This window comes from Plasmodium falciparum, assembly GCF_000002765.6.
Source record: "Plasmodium falciparum 3D7 genome assembly, chromosome: 14".
Taxonomy (NCBI): Eukaryota; Apicomplexa; class Aconoidasida; order Haemosporida; family Plasmodiidae; genus Plasmodium; species Plasmodium falciparum.
The window spans coordinates 3,130,001-3,154,978 of NC_037283.1; the positions used below are offsets into that span (position 1 = coordinate 3,130,001).

Sequence of the window (24,978 nt, forward strand, 5' to 3'; positions counted from 1 at the left end):
ATTTTTAAGATTAATCTTTTTTATTATTTTTAATGATTGGAAAAAAAAAAAAAAAAATTTTAATATGCATGTAATTTTGCTTTTTCATACATAACATATTCCTACTTATATTTTCTTATGAATAAATATATAATGTAAATAGTAAAATGAGTACCTTTAATGAATATATTGTGTCATCCTTATGAAAAATAATATGTCTTGTTCTGTTAATGGTTTCATAAAAGTATATGAACATTTGATGTGATAAAATTTTATTTATATAAACTGGACACAAGATAAAAAAAAAAGAAAATTAAAAAATATAAGCAATATATATATATATATATATATATATATTTATGTATATACATATATATGTCCTTGGTTATATATAAATATTTTTATTTTAATAAATAATTTGAAACTTTTACATGTCGGAATTAATTCGGGAAGTGGTTTCGTTAGAATACTTTTATAGAAATTATAAAGAAATAATCTTGCTTTTTTTTTTTTTTTTATTCCATTTTTATAAAATTGATAAATTCCTTGCTTGTTACATATATATATATATATATATATATATATATATACATATTTGTATTTATATTTATATTTATATTTTTGACTATTCATTTTTTTTTTGTCCATTTATAAATTAGCATGCAATCTATGTCTGATATTAAACATTTTTTATACTAAATATAAATACTCCACATTATAATGGTTAGTAGTATAACAAGAAAAAAAAAAAAAAATAAAATAAAATGACAAAAAAATGAATAAATATTATCAAATAAAATTTCTTTTTTATTTATATAAGGATTAAATAAAATGTGTAGATTAAAAGAATCTGTTGTTTTTACTAATTCGCAAAAATATGATATGAAAAAGGAATAAAAATTTCAACATGTATTTATTATAATTATTTTTTTTTTATGAAAACATTTTATAAACAAAAAAATAAATAAATGTAAATGTAAATATAAATATAAATATATATATATATTTATATATATATATATATATATATATATATATATATATTTATTTATTTATTTATACGTATGTGCGGTGAACATAATATACCTTTCGATTATGTTATAATTTGATACCTCTTTTACAAAATGAAATTAATTAAAGTATATGTTTTTCTTTTCATTATGCTCATGATTGGATTATTAGGATGTGGAAATGTATGCAATGAATTAAAGGAAAAAAAAAATATGCTCTTAAAAGAAAATCCAGATAAATTATTAAACAAAAAAAGAAGGAAGAAATTAGTTTATTCAGTTATAGGTACTTTAAGTGCCATTCTTGGAATAGCTATATTTGGTATGGGTATTAATAGCCATTTTAAGGAAAAGAAGAAAACTATTTGGGATGAAGTTGGTAAGGATATAGATAGTATTTTAAATAGAACTATAGCAGTTGGAATATGGAAAACTAGAAAAAATTACAAAAACGAAATTGAAGATATTGAAAAAATAATACCATCTCAAGAAGAAATACAAAAGATATTAATATATCAAATAGAAAATAAAAATATAAAAATTACAGATGGTTATATGAAGGAAATACAAAGTTTGAGTAAATATGTATTATATAATATAAGAAATTCTATGAGAAATTATACTAAAACTTTATCTTATTATTCATAAGGGATTAAATAAATAAATAAATAAATAAATAAATAAATAAATAAATATATATAAATATATAATACGATTGTCTGATGAAAATTTTTCTGTACAAAAAGTATGAAGGTAATAATAATGTACTAAATTTTTTTTAATATTGCACCTATATATTATATTATATATATTATATTGTTTTTTTTAAGATTTTTTATAGTTGTTAATTTTTTTAAGATTTTTTTAAAACTTTTTTTTTTAAACTTATTTCTGAAGCAATTTAATAAGAAAGAAAAAAAAAAAAAAAAAAAAAATAAGAAAAAAAAAAAACATAATAACTTACTTCATATATATACAACATAAATGTTTTTATTTTTTATTAAAATTTTTTTTTTTTTCTTATGTGTCAATTTGGAACGGTATGCACTAATTTTATATTTTTTTTTTTCATCTTATTATCATATAAAAAATATGCATAGAGATATATTTATTTATTTTATACCAAATTAAGATGCTTATTACACATGATTAAAAATTTATATTTAAAATAAAAAAAATTATGTTTCTCTTAAAATTTATTTTTTTTAATAACATGAAAAAAAATTACAAATAAATTTTGGATACTTAATTTTTGGAAACCTCATTAATAAATACATATAAAAAAAAAAAAAAAAAAAAAAAAATTTAAGCCAATATATATATTTATTATATATATATATATATTTATGCAAAAATTATTTTTCCATTTAATAATAATCAATTATGCTTATACTTCTGATATTATAAAAAACTTTTCAAACATAATTTTTATCATCCAATTTATAAGAATTAAATATTGAGTTTATTTTTTTTTTTCATTTAATCCTTTGAAAATTTAAAATATATATTTTTATTCATATATTATTTTAAATAAATGTCATATAAAATCAATAATGTGATAAAAAATATAATAAAAATCATGTTAAGAAAAAATAAGTTCGAAAGCCAGAAAAATAAGGTATTTTTTATATCATTACCCTAATACCAATGCAGGCAAATTATTATTCTCCCCATATATTATAAACCGAGGGATTCATCTTTATTTTATTTATAATTCGTTATGGAACATAAAAAAGAATGAAGAAAAATTAGAAAAGAAATGGAAAAATTAGTGTAATGTTTTGAAAATATAACTAAAAAAAATAAATAAAATATAAGTAAATATACCACATATATATATATATATATATATATATATATATATAATATAATAATACATTTGTATGAAAAGGAAAAGACTTTAATTCTGAATATATAGTATGTTATTATTATATATATATAAATATATCAATAAAAAAAAAAAATGGGGGTTCTATATAAAAATATAGAGTATTTTTTTTTTGTAGTAAAATATGAAGGAATGAAAGATACTCGTTTTTTCCCTTCCCTAACCCGAAAAAAATTTATATATTATAATATATTATATTGAAATAAAGATGGAAATAAAGTGATAAGGAAGTAATATATATTGTATGTATTTCATTTTTTCATTATTTTCTTTTTTTTTAGTGTTTTTTTGTGTTTTTTGTTTGTTGGGTTTTTTGCTTTTTTTTTAGTTTTTTTTTTGGTGTTTTTTTAGGTTTATTTTTTGGTGTTTTTTTAGGTTTATTTTTTGGTGTTTTTTTAGGTTTATTTTTTGGTGTTTTGTTTGTTTTTTTTTTTTTTTTTTTGGGGTTTTGTTTGTTTTTTTTTTTTTTTTTGGGGTTTATTTGTTTTTTTTTTTTTGTTGGATTTCTTGTTTTATTTAATATTTATTATATTTAATTACTGAAGAAAATGCTATTTGTAAAATTATATAATACTCATTTGTAATAAAATTTGTATATATATATAGTTCAATTTATACCTTTTTATAGGGTATAATGATTGGAAATTTTTATAGTATAATAGTTTTGTATATAGAAAAAGTGTAATATTTTTATCCATTTGTTATTTGTTTTTCTATTAAAAATTTATATAAAAAAGCTATTTGTTTATTTAAAAATATAGTTAATTTGTTTATAAAAATTTTAATTTGTATATTTGAAATAGTTTTTTTTTTTTTTTTTTGGAAAATTTGTAAAAAGTTCTATATGTTTCAAGTATATATATTATATAATAATTTGTGTTACAAAATTAGTATTTGTATGACAAACGTGTAATAAATATTTGTAATTATATATATATATATATATATATATATATATATAATTATTTATTTTTATTTGTTTTTATTTATATATACGTATAATACTTTTTTTTTATTAATTTTCTACTTATATACATATATATACATATAATATATATATATATATATATTATATGTGTATTAGGTATATAAATATTATTAAAATTATGAAGAATATTAATATTAATGAAAATAGTGTATTTTGCTATAGGAAGTACTATAGAAAGTGTAATGAAATTATGAATAATTCATTTAATGTTAAATGTGATTTGAGGGAAAATGAGAAATTAAATAAAAATAAATTTCCACGTCTTTTAGTATCTTATTTTTATGTTTTAAGTATAGTTGGAATAATATATTGTTTATTATTTGTAAGTGGAAATGCAAGAAAAAAATAAAAATAAAAATAAAAATAAATATATTTATAAAAATATAATGCACCTATGCATTTGAGTACACATAAATATATATATATATATATATATATATATATGTATATATATTTGCCTTTATTTGTTTATTATTTTACGTAGAATATCCATACACATGGTAATAAAGATGAGGGCTTAGTATCAACATTGTGTATTGATTCAAGATGTTTATCAGAAGGCTACCTCAACCTTTATTCTCCTTTATGTAGCAACAATCCATATTTTAGCTTCAGAGAAATATTACATGGATCAAATTACTATATCCCAAAAGAATTTATGGAATGGGATGATGAAGAAGAAAAAAATGGATTTCAGTTTGATGAAGATGATGAAGAAGATGAAGAAGATGATGGCGATGACGATGACGATGATGATGATGATTATGATGATGAGGACGAAGAAGAAGAAGATATGAAAAAAAAGAATTACAAAAATGTACCAACTAAGATTGACGTGAAAAAACCGAACAACACTAACAAAGTTTGTGATAATAAAAATAGTCATATTAAAAATAATACCCAACAAGAAGAAAAGAACAAGAATACTACGAACCAAAAAAGCGACGCTAATAATAAAATTCATGAAAATAAAAAAAAAGTAGAAGAAGAAGAAAAACATAAAAAGGAAAAAAATCCAAATGAGAAAGAAAATAATGATAATAATAAAAATAAAAATGAGAAAAAAAATGGAAAAGGAAATCAAGGAAATAATAAAGATTTACCTGCATATAAAACAATAGACTATAATAATTTGTCTGTTCAAATATCCTTAGAAGATTTTCAAGCAATATTAAATTCCTTGGACTCAGTTTTAAGCGCAAAAGAAATGCATAATTTATGGAATCAATTAAGAGGAATAGAAAGATTTTTATTTGAGGACACCGTGAGTGATTTATTTACAGTTTATCATGATTTATTAGAGACGTATAATTTAACGGCAAAAGAAACTGAACATATTTGGAAAAATTGTCTTAGTGATGCCCGACATAGTCAAAGTTATGCTGAAACTCAGTGTAATGTAGATCATAATAATTTTATTAGGAAGAAAAATTTGACTCAAGAAGCATATAAAAATTATCTAACTCAAAGTAGGGAGAAGTTTTCAAAATTAAGAGACGAAATTCATGATAAGGGTGAGACATATCTAAACGAACAAATTACTAAATATAGGAAGGCAAAATATAATAATTTAGATCAAGCAAGCAAGAAAAAAAAAAAGGAAAATGAAAAGGAAAAGGAAAGAAAAAGAAAAGAAAAGGAACAAGAAAAGGAAAAAGAAAAACAAAGAAAACAAAAGGAACAAGAAAAGGAAAGAAAAAGAAAAGAAAAGGAACAAGAAAAAGAAAGAAAAAATAAAGAAAACAAAAAGAAGGAAACTAAAAATAAAATTAAAACTTGGAAATGAATCCATTATAAATTAAATCATAAATGAGTTGAGAAATACAATCATATATATAGGTATGTATATATTATTTATTCATTGAAATGCAATAATTTTATAAAAAAAAAAAAAAAAAAAGTGATTAATTTGTATTTAAAGTGGACGAAAATGAATGTGCGTTTTAAAAGGTATATTATAAATATAAAGATATATATATATATATATATATATATATATATATATATGTGTATTTATTTATTTATATATATTTTATAAAATATATGAATCCATTTAATGTAATTTATACTTTGATATGTATAAATAAACCTTATACCTCTTTTAACATAATATATATGTATGTATTATATATATGTATATTTATTTATTTATATTAAAATACCAATGTAATATTATGTCTAAATATAAATATATATAATTAAAGTTAAATAAATTAAAATAAACAAGAAAAACTACATGTATTTGTATTAATATATATATATATATATATATAATATATATTGTGATAAATGTTATGTTGTGAAAAGTTGTTGTGTGTGCTTTATTTAATAAAAAAAAATTTATTGTTTTATTTTTTTTTTTTGTTATATAATGTATTTTTATGTTTCGTTTTATTTTGTTTATATTTATTTTTCATTTTTTAGTTTGTTTATATTTATTTTTCATTTTAGTTTTATGTTTTCTGTTTTATTCCTAGGAAAATAAAATGATAATGTTTTAATATATATAAAATTATTATTTTTAAGTAATTAATTTATGATATATATATATATATATTTATATATACGTATATGATCACATAAATAATATCAATTCTTTTCCTTTTTTGTTTAAATTCTTTTTTTTCTTTTTTTTTTTTTTTTTTTTTGAAAACATATTTGTAAAAAATTTTTTAATAAGATCATTTTTAAATAGGGAAAAAGACAAAAATATATATATATATATATATATATATATTTATCAATACTTTTCTGTTTATGTTATTTTCCATGAATATATTTTTTTAAGGACGATCATTTAAGGATTATGAATTATTTTGTTTACTACTTTAACAAAATTAAGTAGCGTGAAATTATAATTATTGATCAAATTTCTACATGACATATTATAATATTTATTTTATATTGTATATTACATTTTCTACAAATTATGAATTTGTTTCAAAGAATAAAATTGATCCTTTAGTTTGTCATAAAGATATTACTAAAACACAACCTATGCTGTATTATTCTTAAAAAATAAAAAAGATATATGTATATGAATATATATATATATATATATATATATATATTTATTTATTTATTATATTATATTTTATTATATATGGGTATGTACACTAGAAATAATATATACATTTTTACATAGGAAGCATGCATATTTTAAAAATAAAGAAAATAGAGTGATAAAATTAATATATACAAGATTAATTATACGCATATATATATATATATATATATATATATATATATTGTTGCTTTTAATAATTATTTCTAGGTTCATTAATTAAAAAAACATATAAAAAAATATGATAAAATGACAATTTTCTTTTATATTATTTCCTTAATGTCAGTATATTTTATAAAATATATGTATATATTTTTTTTATTTTTATTTGTATTGTATATGCACACATAGAACACTTTTTTTTTTTTTTTTTTTTTTTTTTTTTCTGATAATAAATATAGGAATAATATGCTTATATTATAAATTATATATATTGCTATTAAAAAACATATACTTTTTTTATATTTTTTTGAAAAAAAGGACAAAATTAATTGAGCTCAAAAAAAAAAAAAAAATAAATAAATAAATAAAAATTATTAAATAAATAATATAATGTATGATTTTGTAACATACGTTGTATAAAAATAAATATATGAATTATTTCTTTTACACAATTTAAAAAGGAATAAGTATTAAAAATGGTATCTTCAAAAAAAAAAATTAATTGTACTAAAAAAATATTATATATGTATTATATGTACATGTATATAATTATAACAAGTAAATAAATAAATATAAATATAAATATAAATATATATATATATATATATATATATATATATATATATACATATTTTAAAAAAGACACAAATTAAATAAATATGTTTATTATAACATATGATCTGACATCACTTCTATAATAATATACACATATTTATTTGAGACAAAAAGAGGAAATATATATATTGAATGACTTGTATAATATATTTAAAATTAAAAAAAAATAAAAAATAGATAAATTTTTAAATATTGTTAATGCGATTTATTTAAACTAAATTAAAATTTTTAAGAAAATCAATTTTTTATGTATTCTGTATATATATATATATTTATAAGGCTTAAAAAAAATATATAACAATTATATAAATTTATAATTACAATTATAAACGTGTAATATTTATTTTTTTAAGCTATGAATATATATATATATTATTTTACATTTGTATTCCGTTTAATAATTAGTATGTTTTTGTAGTAATTTCATATATATTATATTATATATATAATATGATTTTATTCATTTATTTTTTTTTTGTTATGTGTAAAATTTTTATAATATTCTTCACATGCATAAATATTTTATAAATGTGTTATGAAATATGTAATAATATGCAATTATAAAAAAAAAAAAAAAAAAAAAGAAATTAAATTTAGACTGCTCCTTTATAATAATAGATTTATCCTATGAATAAATATGAATTTTTTTGTTTAATTAATATTTTATTTTGTTTTATTTAGAAGGTGCACATTAATATTAAATAAACCATAAAATATATGGGAATAATTAAATATTTATAGGTATTTTTATGAAATAAAAAATTAATTGAATAGTATAAATTAAAATTAATATTATTTTTATATGTAATAAAATTATATTTTATATATGTTGTTTGTATTATACTATTTTATTTGTTTATTATTATTATTATTATTATTATTATTATTATTATTTTATTTAATTTTTCTGCACAAATTTTTTTTTTGTGAAAGAATATTTTTTAAGAAGCATAATTTACTATGCTATATTTATATTTTTAAAAATGTATTTATATAAATATTATAATAAATGTGTTATTATTAAAATATAATATATATATGTATATATTTATGTTTTATTATTTTGTTAATTTTTATAAAAAAATAAATAATTGCCTGTCTCTTTAAACGTTGTATATATAAATATATATTTATATTTATGTCATTTTATATTACTTGGTTTTTAAATATTATATATTTGTTTTTTTGAATTTTATAAAGTAAAAGAAAAAAAAAAACAAAAAAAAAAAAAAAAAAAAACATATAATATTTTTATTTTATTGTATATATATATATATATATATATATATATATATATATATATATATGTGTATATGTATATTTAACAATATGTATCTTTTAAGTGATAGTTGTTTAAATTTTTTTGACACGCTTTAATATATAAATAATAATAATAATAGTAACTGTGTTAATTAAAAAAGGGTAATATATATATGTTGTATCGAGGAGAAAAAGTAGTTAATATGTTTAAATTGTTTAGACTTCAAAGTTATTGTATAGTTATTCTTGCTGGGATATTATATGTGCTCCTTCACGTAATCTAATAAAGGATATGAAATAATATATATATATATATATATATATATATATATATTTATTTATTTATTTATTTATTTCTATTTGTATATGTGTTCATTTAAATATTTGTTTATTTTTTAGAATGTGTCATTAATAAATGAAGATAATGGTTTTCATATAATCCCATTTAATAAAGCATTAGGAAGAAAACTATATGAAAACAATAATGTAGATAAACATTTAAATTTTTCTGTGTCTTTAGAAAATGTGAATGATTTGGCTAATAGTACAAAGAAGGAAATTGAACCTAAACTACAAGAGATATTAACTAATAATGATAATAATTTTAATTTATTAAAAAAATATGAATCCATATTTTCAGGTTTATATAATGATGAAGTTTATAAAACTTATGAACTTTATTTATCTGATGAGAAAAATATAAAAGGTACATATAACAATTTAAAAGATATTAAATATAATAAAAAAATAAAAGAATTGAATGATGAAACACTTGATAAGAAGGAGTTAAGATATATATGGATAAATATTAAATCAAATGAGGAAAATAAATATTTTTATATGATTACAAAAATATATAAAATGTTAATGCATATGAAAATAAAATATAAGGAAGATAATATTTTTACAAATGATCTTTGGAAGGATTGTTATTCAAATTATCTTTCTGAAAAAAAAAATGTAGAACATTTATTGAAAGAAATGTTTGATGATTGGTTGGTTCATGGTCATATTAAATTAGATGAATTCAAAATTGTTGTATTAGGTACAAAACTAATTTATAGACAATTATTAAATAATATTAAAAAAGAAAATAAAGAAATTATAATTAATGCATTCAAAGGAAAATTGCAAGAAAAAAAATTACGAAATAGTAAAATAGCGCAAATGTATAAAATGGACTTTGAAAAGAAAAATGAAAAAAAGAAAAATAAATTTTTAAATTATTATTTAAAAAAAAAAAATCATTATCCAGAAATGAATGATAAAATATTTATCAAGGATAACAAGCATATGAGTGATGTAAATTATTATTTGGAGGAAAATACGAATGAAATTAAACATATAGATTCTGATGTTGATGATGCTGAGACGGAATGGTATGATACAAAGTTATTATTAGATGAGAAAAAGAAAGAAGAAGAAACAAAAAAAGAAGAAGGCATAAAAAAAGAAGAAGACGTAAAAAAAGAAGAAGATATAATTAAAGAAAATGATGGAAAAGTTGGGATACAATATGATGAAGACGATGTAGCTGACACAGAAGAAGATGGTGTAAAGAAACCAAAGGAATATAATGCTAACGAATTTATAGAAAAATATGAAAATGTGAAAGTTCACAAAAAAAAAAAAAAAAAACATGTAAAGGAAGAAGAAGTTAATGTATCTGATGATGAAAGTATGGCAACATATTTTGATGATACATCATCTTATTCTGATATTTCTTCTTTAAATAGCGAAGATTCTTCATCAAAGGAAAAAAATATAGAGACATATTCATCAAAAAAAGAAGAATTATTAGATGCAGGTGAAACACAAGGAGATAAATCAGTACCAAAAGTAACTGACGTAAAAGATGATGATTCTTTATTAGAAGATCAATATTCTTTTGGTAACAAACCCATAGTTTATGAAGAAGAAAGCGATGCTGGAGAAACACGTATGAAATTTTCATATGGTAAACAGCATAGAAAACAAAAGAAGAAAAAGAAAAATTTTCGAAGAACCCTTGTCTAGGGGAATATTTTATCAATAATATTTAGGAATAATAAAACGGTTATATATATATATATATATATATATATATATATATATATATATTTATTTATTTATTTATTTATTTATTTATTTATTTATGTCTATTTGGTGATTAGTTAAAGGGGAAATAACCATATGTTATTATATATATATATATATATTGGTGAACATTTTAATTAATAAAATATTTTTTGTGGAATATAGAATATAAAATTATTATACATAGCATGAAAATAAACATATATTTTTTTATTTATTTTGTTATCTCTTCATTTGATTATTTATATGTTATTTTTATGCCTAAATGTTTTTTTTTTTTTTTTTTTTTTCCAATGTAAATAAAATGAATGAACATTTTAATATATATATTATATATTATATAATCCAAATAAAAATACGTATCTTTTTATATTATATAATATAGGAATATAATACAAGAAAATATTTATTTATTAAATATATAAATACATACATTATATTATATATATATTATATATATTATTTTTTTATTTTTAAAGATCTTTTATAATTTTAATATAAAATCAATATATTTTTTTTTATATATTCATATTTATATATTTTTTTATTTTTATTTTTATTTTTTTTATGGATCTAAAATAAAAATTAATACATTGAAATAAAAAAAATAAATTATTATAAATAAATATGAAAATAAAGTCTTATAATAGAAAAAAAAGTTGAAAGGTTCATTTTAAAAATTGTAGTAGAGAAAAAAAAAATAATAAAATATTAAAAAAATATATAAAAAATATTAATGGAAACATTTTATTTATTCTTTTTTTATTTATAATAATATATATATTGAAGGGATTAGCATTTTCTATGTCATATAATAATATTATTAAAAAAATAATATGTAAAAAAAATAAAAAAATAAAAAGCTATAAATACGGTTATAAATAAATATAAGAAGTATTCTTTTTTCTTTTTTTTTTATGCATATATTATATTTAGATATAAATAAATCAAATATTCTGTTTGCATGGCTTTTTTTTTTTTTTTTTTTTTTTTTTCCTTTTCTCCCGCCCTTATTTTATAATAATTAAAAATATGATTCCTCATAGGAAATGGTATTCTATTTTATGTGTGGAATATTTCATATATAGTAATTCAAATTTGAAAAAAAATAACTGCATTTACTCATTGAATAGTGAAAAAAATGCGAAAAAAGATAAAAATGAAAAAGCAAAATGGAGACCAAAAGAATTATATTGTAACTTATTCTTATTAATATTTGTAATACTTACTATTGGCTGCACATATGTAAAAATAGAGGTAAGAAAGAAGTGAAAGGATTATCAATATGTTTATACACGCATGTGTATGTATTGAATGTTACCAGCATATAAATAAATGAAAATATACATATATATATATATATATATATATATATTTATGTTTATATTTATATTTATGTTTATATTTATATTTATGTTTATGTTTATATTTATTTATTATTTTTTTATTTGTTGTTTTAGAATTTGAGCAGCCTTAGTAAAGGGTCCATTTTACAGGACAAAATTATTTCAAGATATTCGAGGGGTCTTTGCGAAATAGAGTCTGTGAATAATGGATCAAATAGAAGTGTATTTACTCGTATCTTTAATAGGATAAGAGGTGAAGAAAAGAAGAGAAATTGTGAAGAACCTGATAAGAATATAATGGATTATCTACTTAAAAACGATTTGAATCTTAAAGATAAAAAACAGAAAAGTACGAATAGAAGTACTATCGATATTCCAACTTTAGATATAGAAGAAAATGGATCACCTTTAATTGATATCACAGATATACCTTTTATAGAAAGTAGTAAAAAAAGTAATGAAGAAGAACATGAAGAAACCCTTGATGAAAAGATATTGAAATGTAGAAGTAGATTAGCAAAAGCAGCGACTTCTAAGACTGTATATAATTGGACGTTAGGTAAAAAGGCTTTAAGTAAAATGTTACATTATGATGATGATAATTTTTCAATAAATGGTGTGAAATATCCAGATTGGAAATTAAAACCTATACCAACAATTGGTTATAGTAAAAAGAGTGGAAGAGTTCAAGAAATGTATACAACAGTTATTAAAGGAAATCCAGATGAAAATACAGAAGATGTAAAATTATTTATTAAAAAGGTACCTATAGAAATATGGGTAAAACAATTTGATAAAATGGCTAGATATCGAGGGGAATATTTAGTAAATGCTGAAAATTTTGTAATGGAAGCTGTCGCTTCTGCTTTTTTAACGGAATATCATCCAGGAATAACACCAAAATTATATAAAATATTATATGATCCGATTTGAGAAAATAAAAAGAGTTTACATAAAATAGCTTTTAATGATTTAGGTGCATTTAATTATATTTTGCGTAATAGATTAAAAAGTAACATTGAAGGAAATATTGTAATAATTTCTGAATTATATGGTCAAGATATATTTAATTATATTGATAAAAAACGACTAGATATTGGTATGGATGATGATGATGATGATTTAGTTTTAACTGTTGAAGAAAAAAAGAGTATTCTTTATAAAGCTTTAAATTTATATACAAGATTACATGAAGCAGGTTTAGCACATCTAGATTTATCAGCAGAAAATGTTTTAATCGATGAGAATAATGAGGTACGTTTATGTGATTTAGGTAAAAGTACACCTGTGTATACTACTAGCTTAAGACATTTAGATGACAGTTTAGATTTAGCAATTTTTGAATCCTGCGTACCATGTGTAGGCAAAGAAGCTTATATGCCTCCTGAGTGTATGAAGTTATATAAAGAATATCGTAAAATGAAGATAAGTAGTCCCTTTGATTATGCTAATTCTGTAAGGGATAGAAGAGAAAGAAGAAAATGGTATTTTGATGTTTTAACAGCTGAAAAATATATGCTTGGAATTTTCTTTATGTGGATCTGGAATGAAGGCCATTTATGGGATTGTTCAGATCCATCAAAAGATGAAATTTTTAATGAAATAAATGAATGTGAAATGGACTTGGATAAGTGCGATTTAACTGATAATTGGCCTGAAGGGTTGAAAGCCATGATTAAGGTAAATGGATTTGATTATATATATATATATATATATATATATATATATATATATATATATATATATGTATGTATATATGTATGTATGTATGTATATATGTATATATGTATATATATGTATATCTATCTATATATATATATATAAATATAATAATTTTTTTTTTATTTTTTTTTTTTTTTTTTTTTTTTATAGAGATTATTAAATTTTGAATCTAGGAAGGAATTAAATCTAAAGGATATATATGACGATCCATGGTGGTCCACCATAATGTAAATTTTATTTAATTTTTTTGGGAAATGATAAAATTTTTATATTTCTTAAATACTAATATTATGATTTGTTATTTTATTAATTTTAATATATTATTAAAATTCGTTATTTTATTTTTTTGTATTGATAATATTAAAACGGATAAGTTTTACTAGTAATTAGTTTTTACTTATTTATTATAGATATAGGGTTTTTATATTTCATTATAATATTATTTAATGATTTTAATTTTAATTTTTTTTTTTTTTTTCCTTTATATATATATATATATATATATATAATTTATGTGTATATTTTTTAATTATCTATAACTTTTTAAATATAATGATATTATAAAATAAAAAAAATATATATATATATTTTTTTTTTTTTAAATCTAATTAAATAAAATAGTAAAGAAAATTAAAATAGAAAATTAATTAAAATATAAATATATAAATGTATGTAATTTTTCTTCCGTTTTATCAATTTGTTCAATTTTCAATTTTTTTTTTTTTTTTTTTTTTTTTTTTTTTTTGGATTAACAAAGGAAATATACATATATAAGGTTTAATAGATACATTATTTTTCTTTGACGGTTATTTTGTAAATACACTTTTTTTATTTTTGTTTGACAATATTTTAACATTTTTCTGTGTTTACATTTGTATTATTTAATTGGCTTTTACATTTTATATATTGGCGGAATTGGTGTGTTACAAAGAGGGGGATTTATTTATTTATTTTTTTTAAAAAGGAAGAGTTATGTAATATATATTAAATTTATTTTCAAAAATTAGATCATCCAAATATATATATATGTATGATATGTATGTGTTTTTTTTATTTTTATGACGAAGAAATATGATAATATTTCTTTGTTATAATTATATGTGTTTGTAAAAATTTTATATTAATTATTTTTTTAAAGAGGAATAAGAAAAGAAGAAGACATAAAGAACTTAATGTCTTTTTTTTTTTTTTTTTTTTTTTTTTAAACATATATGAAAAAATATAAGTATATATATATTTTTCACATATTCATTTTAATATATACATATATACATTTTCATAGTATATTTTTTTTTATAATTAAAATGTATAATAGACATTAATAAATGTATTGTTTCTATTTATAATGATTAATATTTAAATATGTTTCATAACATTTTTATAGTATGTGTAAAAAAAAAAAAAAAAAAATTTTAAATCTAATTGTTTTACATAAGAATATTTGAAATTCTTAAAAAATGTTAAATAAAAAAAATTATATTATTTAAATAATTAATAAAAATTATGATGAATATATATATATATATTAAATATTTTTTTTTTTTTTTTTTTTTGTAGTTTTTGAATTATTCTATATGAGAAATAGATTATTATAGAATTCATTTTGAAATTCTTATTTTTCATAAGAAAAAAAACTGGAGGGATATTTCTTTTTCTATTTAATTTTTATTTGCTTAATATAAATATATATGTATGAATATTATTATTTGTATGAAGGGACTATATTATAACTTCAATTATGGTAATATTTTGTAAAAAAATAAAAAAATAAAAAAACAAAAATGGTAAATATATAATAATATAATTATAAGAATAATGTGGAAAATTTTTATTATATAAAATAAAATAAATGTAGAGAATATGTGGATATAAAAAAAAAAAAAAAAAAAAGAATAAAAATAAATAAATAAAAAGTAAAGGAAACGTTATATATAAAGGGACCTATACTTTATTTAATTTATAAGACAAAAATTTAAAAAAAAGAAGAAAATGTTTATATATAATAAAAAAATAACAATTATATTGTTTTAAGTAATAACATAATTATTACTATTATAATCGCGGAAATGTAAAAGGATTACAAAAAAAGTACAAATGGATTTTTTCCCTTCCTTATTTTATCAGTGTGTGCATTTCTAGTAATCAAAAAAAATGTTGTACGCCTAATTATAATTAATAAAAAATACTTCAAGAAATTTAATATATTAATATGCTCATAATGTATTTAATATATATATATATTTATATTTAAACGAATGTATTCATATATTTTTTTTTTTTTTATATTTTAATTATATAAAAAAAAAATAAAAAGTTATTCTGCAATTTTATTTATTATAGGATATAAATCTTTATAAAAACATTTCCAACTTTCCAAAAAATAAACTTATACCATTAAAAATTATATGTTTTATAATATTATTTTATGTTATATATATATATATATATATATTTATTTATTTATTTATATATATGTTTTGTTTTCGTTTGTTTATATTTATTATATATGCTTTTACCAATGATTGAAATAAATGTTTTTTAACTTGCTCTGAATATTTATATTATTTCATCATCATCATTTTTTTTTTTTTTTATTTCTTTTTCCCAATTAATATCAACTTTATAATAAGTTTTAAGAAGCTGTTTTTTGCCAAGATTGAAAAAAATAAAACGTAAATAGAAAATATATATATATATATATATATATATATATATATATATATATAATAATTTCGTGGGTCTTCACGAAGATATATATTAATTCCAAGTACTTTGTATGATATATTTTTATAATATTATAGGAATAAAATATAAAATTTATAGTAAATAGAAGATACTAGATCTCCCGCAATAGATATGGATTACATAATATATATTTAAATAGATCTACTAATTTTTTATTCCTTATCTTTTTATATTTTTATTATTTTATTATTACTTATGTTAATATCTTGTAAGACATACATACATATATATATATATATATTTATTTATATGTGTTTTATTTATAAGTAAAAAAAAAATTTAAATAGTTATTACATTATTATTTTTTATACATATATATTCTTGCTCAATGTATCCCCTTCTAGTTTTTGTTCTTTTATTCGTTTCCTTGTATTATTTATGTTTATATGATATGATCAATTATTTTTATATTTATATAAAGCCACATTTAACTCTTAATGATTTTTATGAAAATTTCTCTTCGTCTGCATATTGGTATGTATATATTTATATATGCATGTACATTTTTATTTATTTAATTGTGTTAGCAAGAGAATCCTAGTTTTTTCTTTTGTTGTGTTTGTGTGTTTATAGATTATTCTATATACGAAGAGGAGAGATATTTGTATTAATCCTTTTTATAATAGAGGAAAGAATGACTACCTATATGAATTTCATATCTCGTTTAAAACGAGTCTTTTCTCGTCCTACCAACTGTTTGTTGTGTCTTATATTTTGTATGATGTCTTTGGTAAGAAAAAAAAAAAAATTTAAAAGAACAGACATACATTTTTACATGTTTATAAATATATACAAACATATATATATATATATATATATATATATTTAATTTTTTATTTATTTTTAGCATTCGTACTTTCTTTTATTTGACATTCTTGAAAGATTAATTATTATTCCAGGAGGATCCAATCAGAAATTTAATGTATCTCAAAATGTTGATTCACCACTTCGATTCACAAATGCAGAAACTGAATTAAAATTTTCTGGAGATCATTCTGGATTAGAAGAATTGGATGTCTTACAAAATAATTATGAATATATAGAACAAGGTGTGGAATACGATGCTATAGGTAAATATGAGATAGAATATATTGAGCAATATTCTGATGAAAGGAACATACAAGTATATGTAGAAAATTATTATGAAAACAATGAACCTGATGAGAATCAAGAAAAAGAGATGGAAGATAACAAGGAACAAAAAATAGAAGATAATGAGGAAGAACAAATGGGAGATAATGAGGAAGAACAAATGGGAGATACTGTGAAAGAAGATATGGAATATAATGAGAAAGAACAAATGAAAGATAATGAAAAAGAACAAATGGAATATAATGAGAAAGAACAAATGGAATATAATGAGAAAGAACAAGTGAAAGATAGTGAAGAAAATAATAATATCAATTCGAGCAACAATACTATGCATAATAATCTAAGAATACATAAAAAAGCAAACGAAACAAATATATCAGAAGGTAAAATTAATAAAATTTCATCAGAATATATTATTTATAATATTTTTGAAAATGTTATAAAAACGTCAAAAGAAATTATATCTCTAATTGCTAAAGCATTTATGGGTCCTATAGAAAAAGAAGAAGATAAAGTAAGCAAAGGAGATATTTCTACATACAATTATTCAGATATAGAAAGTACATTAAGAATCATACAATTGATGTGGTTGTTTGATATGGACAATGCTGGTACACTATATCCAAACTCTAGATAAAAGTAGTTTCTTTTTTTTATTTAATTTATTTTTTCATTAAAAATGTTAAAAAATAAAATAAATAAATAAATAAAATAATATATTACATTAAAATATAATGTGATAATATATTAAATATAAAACATTATTTTATTTATTATTATTTTATATGGATTTATATTATTCTTTCATACATTATATATATATATATATATATATATATATATATATATTGTGTGTGTGTAACGTGAGTATAATTTTCTTTGTTTGTTCGTTTAACATTTTAATTATATCTATTTAATATATATATTTATATTAGTACGTCCTGATATAATTAAATAATATATATAAATCCATATATTAATGTATATATATATATATATATATATATATATATATGTAATTGGAAAATTATTTTATTTTATTTTATTATTATATCATTTTTTATATTAATCAATTAATATAGAAATAACAAAATAAGAAGTTTCAATGTGAAGGTATATATATATCAATATACCATGATATAACTATAAATAATGCACATATATTAATATATACATATGTATATAATTGTGAATTTTTTTTTTTTTTATTTTTTTTATTTTTTTTATTTTTATTTACCATTTAAATATACATATTTTAATATTAAAAAAAATTTGGTAGTATAAGCTGAATTTTTTATTTTCATTACATACATATATTCGAAATATGCACCAAAAGATATATATAGAATGTGTCATATTTCTTTATGTTAATATGGAGTTTATATTTTAAGCATGCATATGTTATTATTATTTTATAGAAAGCAAAAAGTAAAAAAAAAAAAAAAAAAAAAAAGAAACTTGAATACAAATATCCGTTTTATTAATAATCTAATTTTTTTTTTTTCTTTTATATTATAGTATTATTTTCATTTTCTTTCTTTTTTTTTTCAATATAATATAAAAATTTAAATATATAAGCATGTGTTATATTTCTATAATTATTTTGTAAATAGGCCTGTTCGAATCGATATTAATTATAATATGAACATTTATATATATTAGTGATATTTCTTTGTATTTGTATAATTAAAAAAAAAAATAGAGGGAAAATAACATTCACATTTTTGAAACGACTGAATAATAAGAAATTTTATTATTTCGAAGAAGTTTGTGATTATAAAAATATGTGTTGATATATTTTTTTTTTTTTCTTATTTTTATTATGTATCATATGTGTAAATATTAAGGGTATATACATTGAATAAATTTTAAGAAATAATACCTGAGTTATCTTTTTATATCTATTTTAAATTATATCTATTACTGTATATACAAAACCTTGAAAACCTGTAATTCAGTTTTTTTTTTCTTTATTCCTTTATTTCTTTTAAATAAAATATTTGATTATTTTAAAAGAAATAATATATGTTAAAAAAAAAAAAAAAATTAATAATGCCCTAAATCTTTTAAACTTAATAAGTATTAAATAACAACATTTATTACGTATAGAAGACATTGTTTTAAATAATTTTTTATAAGTATTTATAAATAAAAATATATATATTTAAATGTTATAAATGAATGTACAACGGTAAATTTACCAAATTAAAGAATGTGAATATTATATATATATATATATATATATATCAATATATTAATATTTATGAATGTATTCCTTTGATATATGTCATAATTTTTATAATTTGTAATATATTATTATATATAAAATGAAATATGTATATATACCTACGTATACATTTTTGGAGAATAGTCGATTATATTACTTAAAGAAAGAAATGAGTGTAAGGAAAAAAAGGAAAAAAAAGTATGGAATATCACATTAAATTTTTAATTTATATAGAGTATTTCTTTTGGATTTTTCATTTTAATAAGATCATATATATTATATTGGATATATCATATATATATATATATATATAATGAATTGAGATGTTATGAGCACAAATATAAAATGAATTATAATAAATAAATAAATAATATATATTTATAAATGTATCCATTTAATAAAAAGAATATGTGGGATAATGGGAAATTTAATGAGGATAAATTATAATTTATGTATTCTGTATAAAATGAAGAAAAATGAAAATTATTATTTATATGTAATAAATAATTAATTCGAGTTAATATGTTTTATATAAATTATCATAATAGTAATATTGGAATAAAATAATAAATAATAAATATTTTAATTATATTTATATTAATTTCTTAAGCAAAATTAAAAAAATAAAATTTTATGTGTACGCAAAAAGTTGTACGCCTAAAATCTATATATAAATATAATCGAATATATTTGCTATGGGACCATTTTAAATATATAAATTTTTTTTTTTATTAATTTTTTTTTAATTAAATTTATTAATTTCGATTAAAGATAATTTAAATAATATATAATATATATATATGTATATATATATATATATATATATATATATATATATATTTTAACTGATTAGTTAAAACTTATATTTTTTCAAAAAAAAAAAAAAAAAGAATACAAACGAAAAACAATCATATATAAATAAATTTCTTTATAAATAATAAAAATAATGAAAATATTAATATATATAATATGGGATATCTAAATAACATAATATAATATTAAAAAAAAAAGAAAAAAAAAGGAAAATGAGAAAAGAGAATACCAATATAGAAAAAAATAAAATTGACATATAAAATAAATTAAGCTTGTATGAAAATATAAAACGGATATAAGATATATTAAGCTATTATATATTTGTGAAATATTATTTTATTTATGTTCTTTTATGTTTTTCTATATTATTCAAGATTTAGAAATATATGCTGAAAAAGTTATTTTTATTTTATTTTTTTTTTTTTCTTTTTCTTAATATATTGAGCAAATAATACATATCTATATAATTTTATTATATTTTTATATATATATCAGTTTGATATAATATTTTGAGATGCAAATATTATGTATATATATATATATATATATATACATATATTATATAGCTATCTATAAGCAAATAAGTATACATGTGTGTAATGATACATATATATATTTGTTATTTTATTGTTCACTATGAATTAAAAAATAAAAAAAAATAAAAATTAGATTAAAATTAAAAATGAAAAAATTATATTTTGAAAATATTTGTAAGTATATATAATTATATTTTAAAAATATTTATAATTTTTTAATTCGTTTTATTTATCTTAATTTAACAAATATATATAATATATTTTTATAATCATTCTTATAGGAATAATATATGTATTAAATATATATATATATATTATATATTTGTAAATTTTTTTTTTTTTTTTTTTATATATTTAAAAAAATTATTTTTTTTTCGAACTATTTATTAAAAATTTTAAGGGGAATTATTTTTTATTTTTTGGATTATTGCCTGAAAACGAAGAAGATGAAGGTTTCAAAAACTCGCCTTTTCTTATATATGTCTTTTATATGTTTACTGATCCGCTGTTTAATCCTTTTTGTAAGTTAAAATGAAATATTTTTATGCGCATATATATGTTTTCCTTGTCTTCACATATATATATATATTTTTATTTTTATTTTCAGTATATATGTCGAATTATAAGAAAGAAATATTCCGTTTTGAGAACATGTAATGTGAGAAATTCTCGAATTTTATCTGGGCCTCGCAAAAATTTTTTTTTTGGATCATGTAATACTAATAATATAATAAATGATCTGGAAGAAATTTTGAGGGATGAATGGGATATCGAAGTAGATAATATTTTAAGAGACGATGATACTAGTACATTCCATGGGAATACTAGTAGTTCAGAGAATAGTAATTATTTATCGATAAATGCTATTCATCGTATACATAGAGGTGATGATACAAATATTTTTGAAGAAAATGATGTAGTTTCTGTATCTGAAATAGTGGAGAGTTTACATGATTCTGATGAAATTGATCATACAGATAATATTGATAATATTAATAGTATGAATAATGGCCAAAATGAGGATGTTGATTATAGTGATGTCTCAACATGCGCTACAGAAAGTTCATTATCAAATCATGATACTGAAAATTATAATGCTTCACCCAATACTAGCGATGATAACGTGAATGCAGATATTTCAAATGATCATTCTAGGAATGTAGAAAGGATTCAAAATACGTATAATTTATTTATTGTACGTCCTAATACATGTCAGAATTCATATCCATTAATGATAAATATAGTTAATGAACATGGGGAGCCTTGTGATCGTCATCCTAATATTAGGAATACTGTAGGCCATTATGAAATGGAATATATAAGGCATCAATCTAGAGAAGATATGAATACGCTTTATGAATATGCCTTAATTCGTTTTCCTATTTATAATGAAAATAAAGATATGTGTTCTCTAGATGAAGATATATTATACGAAAGAAACTTTCTGAAAGATTTTGAATTATTAAAAAGCAAATCTTATGATATGTTTATAGATATTCATTTTAGGTTACGTAAAGGCATACAATGTACAGATATGTTATCTATTTTTTCTTTTGATAATAATTATGGTTATGGTTATTATTACAATAATAATTTCAGTACAGATGGTGAGCAAAACAATAGTAGGGATATGCATAACGAACAGTCTAGTTTAAATCAAGATGTACAGGATTCTTTTTCAAATGGAAATGGAACCCATACATCTGAAAATAATGGAAGAGATAGAGAAAGTACTAATATTTGTATGAATGATCGTTGCCCTTATGATAATTATAATATATTTGATAGAGATCATACTGGAAACATAGAAAAGGTATTAGATCATAGTGAAAAGGAGATAGACCCCTCTAAAAGTGATATAAATAAAGATAAGGATAAAAAGGAAAACAAGCAAAATGATAGTACTGAAGGTAAAGAGGAAAATAAAGAGGAAAGTAAGGAGGAAAGTAAAGAGGAAAGTAAAGAGGAAAGTAAAGAGGAAAATAAAAAGGAAAGTAAAGAGCAAAGTAAAGAGGAAAATAAAGAAGAAAATAAAGAAGAAAATAATGAAAAAAATAATGAAAAAAATAAAGAGGAAAATAAAGAGGAAAGTAAAGAGGACAATAAAGAGGAAAATAAAGAGGAAAATAAAGATAACAATAAGGAGGTTTGTGAGAATAGTACTGGAGATAAAAAGGAAGGTAATGAACATGAATTAAATAATAGGAGTGGTAATGTAATCGAAGTATATAATAGAACGGATACTATATTTGATAATAATGAACAAAATGTAAATGAAATAATAGGGACAAGACCAGATATGATTCCAAGAGAATTAAATGTACCTTTTGATAGGTATGAAGTAGATAGTTTGTGCTTATGGTCGAATATGTCTTCAGAATCTTCTATGAATTATAATTACCGTCCTAATTTGGTACATACACAAAATCAAGAATCAAGTAATACAAGTGTGGATATGGAGATTGTTCCACCATATATGCCAGATTTAATTATAACGGAATCACCCACTAATACAAGCGGAACGAATTCTTCGTACACGATTCCTCAATATTACTATAGAAGAGAACAAATAAATGATACGAAAGAAAGTCCTGTTACTGATTATGATGATCTTTATTCATCTACTGATTCATATGAAAGGGATTTATCGAATATATCATCTTCTTCGGATGAAAGTGAAGAAAGTGATGTATCTGCTACTACTAGTGAATCTGAAGAAGCTATTATATCTGTGACAAGTAGTGGATCTGTATGTATTATGTCTGCGACTATTAGTGATTGTGAAGATACACCTATAACAACTTATAGTGAATATTCTGAACCTTCCGTACATAATAGGCAACAGGAGGAATCACAAAATAATAATAGTGTTTCTAAATCAGATAAAGATTCAAACTTTAGAGCGTATCATGTTGAAATAATATACAATGATATCGATTTTAATTTGTTACAACATTTTATAAATTATAATGGTTATAAAGATACGCAGAGACGAAAAAATTTAGATTCTCTATTAAAAGCGTTAGAAAATTTACCAAAGAAGGACAAGTCGTTGAATGTGTGGAAGTACGGACTTAAAGTATCATTAGAAATTATAGAATATGTTTCTAACGAAATGTTTGCTTTGGCAAAAGTCATAAGAGATGATTGTAAAGATGATGGTTGTAAATGGTGTATGGCACATAGTAAATTCAAAATAGATATATTAACGTTGAATTTTTTTATGGGTTCTAAACGATCGAATCCAAATTTGTCATATAAATATTTAACTGGTAAGGAATTTATACTTACACGCTTCAAAAAATTAGTATATGATTCGATAGATGCTATTGAAACATATATTGCTATTGTAGAATGTTTCCTTTTGGGAAGTATATTTGATACAATTAAAGATTCTTAGAATACTTTAGAAGATGCAATACATATATATATATATATATATATATTTATTATTT

The 24,978-nt window shown here is 18.7% G+C and overlaps 5 protein-coding genes and 1 pseudogene across 5 annotated transcripts, besides 1 other annotated feature; all 6 read left to right on the top strand.

The window, feature by feature from the left end:
- Window positions 1–1,103: 1,103 nt before the first annotated feature.
- On the top strand, window positions 1,104–1,637 carry PF3D7_1476100 (early transcribed membrane protein 14.2; the record flags this gene model as incomplete). The annotated part of the gene is made up of 1 exon (XM_001348867.2): window positions 1,104–1,637. The coding sequence occupies one exon, from the start codon at window positions 1,104–1,106 to the stop codon at window positions 1,635–1,637; it is 534 nt and encodes a 177-aa protein (XP_001348903.2).
- Window positions 1,638–3,950: 2,313 nt separating this feature from the next.
- Window positions 3,951–5,651, top strand: PF3D7_1476200 (Plasmodium exported protein (PHISTb), unknown function; the record flags this gene model as incomplete). The annotated part of the gene is made up of 2 exons (XM_001348868.2): window positions 3,951–4,187; window positions 4,350–5,651. The coding sequence occupies 2 exons, from the start codon at window positions 3,951–3,953 to the stop codon at window positions 5,649–5,651; spliced, it is 1,539 nt and encodes a 512-aa protein (XP_001348904.2).
- Window positions 5,652–9,139: 3,488 nt separating this feature from the next.
- On the top strand, window positions 9,140–10,982 carry PF3D7_1476300 (Plasmodium exported protein (PHISTb), unknown function; the record flags this gene model as incomplete). Its single annotated transcript, XM_001348870.1, has 2 exons — window positions 9,140–9,241; window positions 9,366–10,982. The coding sequence occupies 2 exons, from the start codon at window positions 9,140–9,142 to the stop codon at window positions 10,980–10,982; spliced, it is 1,719 nt and encodes a 572-aa protein (XP_001348906.1).
- Window positions 10,983–12,074: 1,092 nt separating this feature from the next.
- PF3D7_1476400 lies at window positions 12,075–14,341 on the top strand (annotated as a pseudogene).
- Window positions 12,075–14,341: a sequence feature (serine/threonine protein kinase, FIKK family, pseudogene).
- A 3,148-nt stretch (window positions 14,342–17,489) lies between these two features.
- PF3D7_1476500 (probable protein, unknown function) lies at window positions 17,490–18,584 on the top strand (the record flags this gene model as incomplete). Its single annotated transcript, XM_001348873.1, has 2 exons — window positions 17,490–17,585; window positions 17,703–18,584. 2 exons carry the CDS (start codon window positions 17,490–17,492, stop codon window positions 18,582–18,584), a joined length of 978 nt encoding a protein of 325 aa, XP_001348909.1.
- Window positions 18,585–21,969: 3,385 nt separating this feature from the next.
- Window positions 21,970–24,923, top strand: PF3D7_1476600 (Plasmodium exported protein, unknown function; the record flags this gene model as incomplete). The annotated part of the gene is made up of 2 exons (XM_001348874.2): window positions 21,970–22,044; window positions 22,131–24,923. The coding sequence occupies 2 exons, from the start codon at window positions 21,970–21,972 to the stop codon at window positions 24,921–24,923; spliced, it is 2,868 nt and encodes a 955-aa protein (XP_001348910.2).
- Window positions 24,924–24,978: the final 55 nt, after the last annotated feature.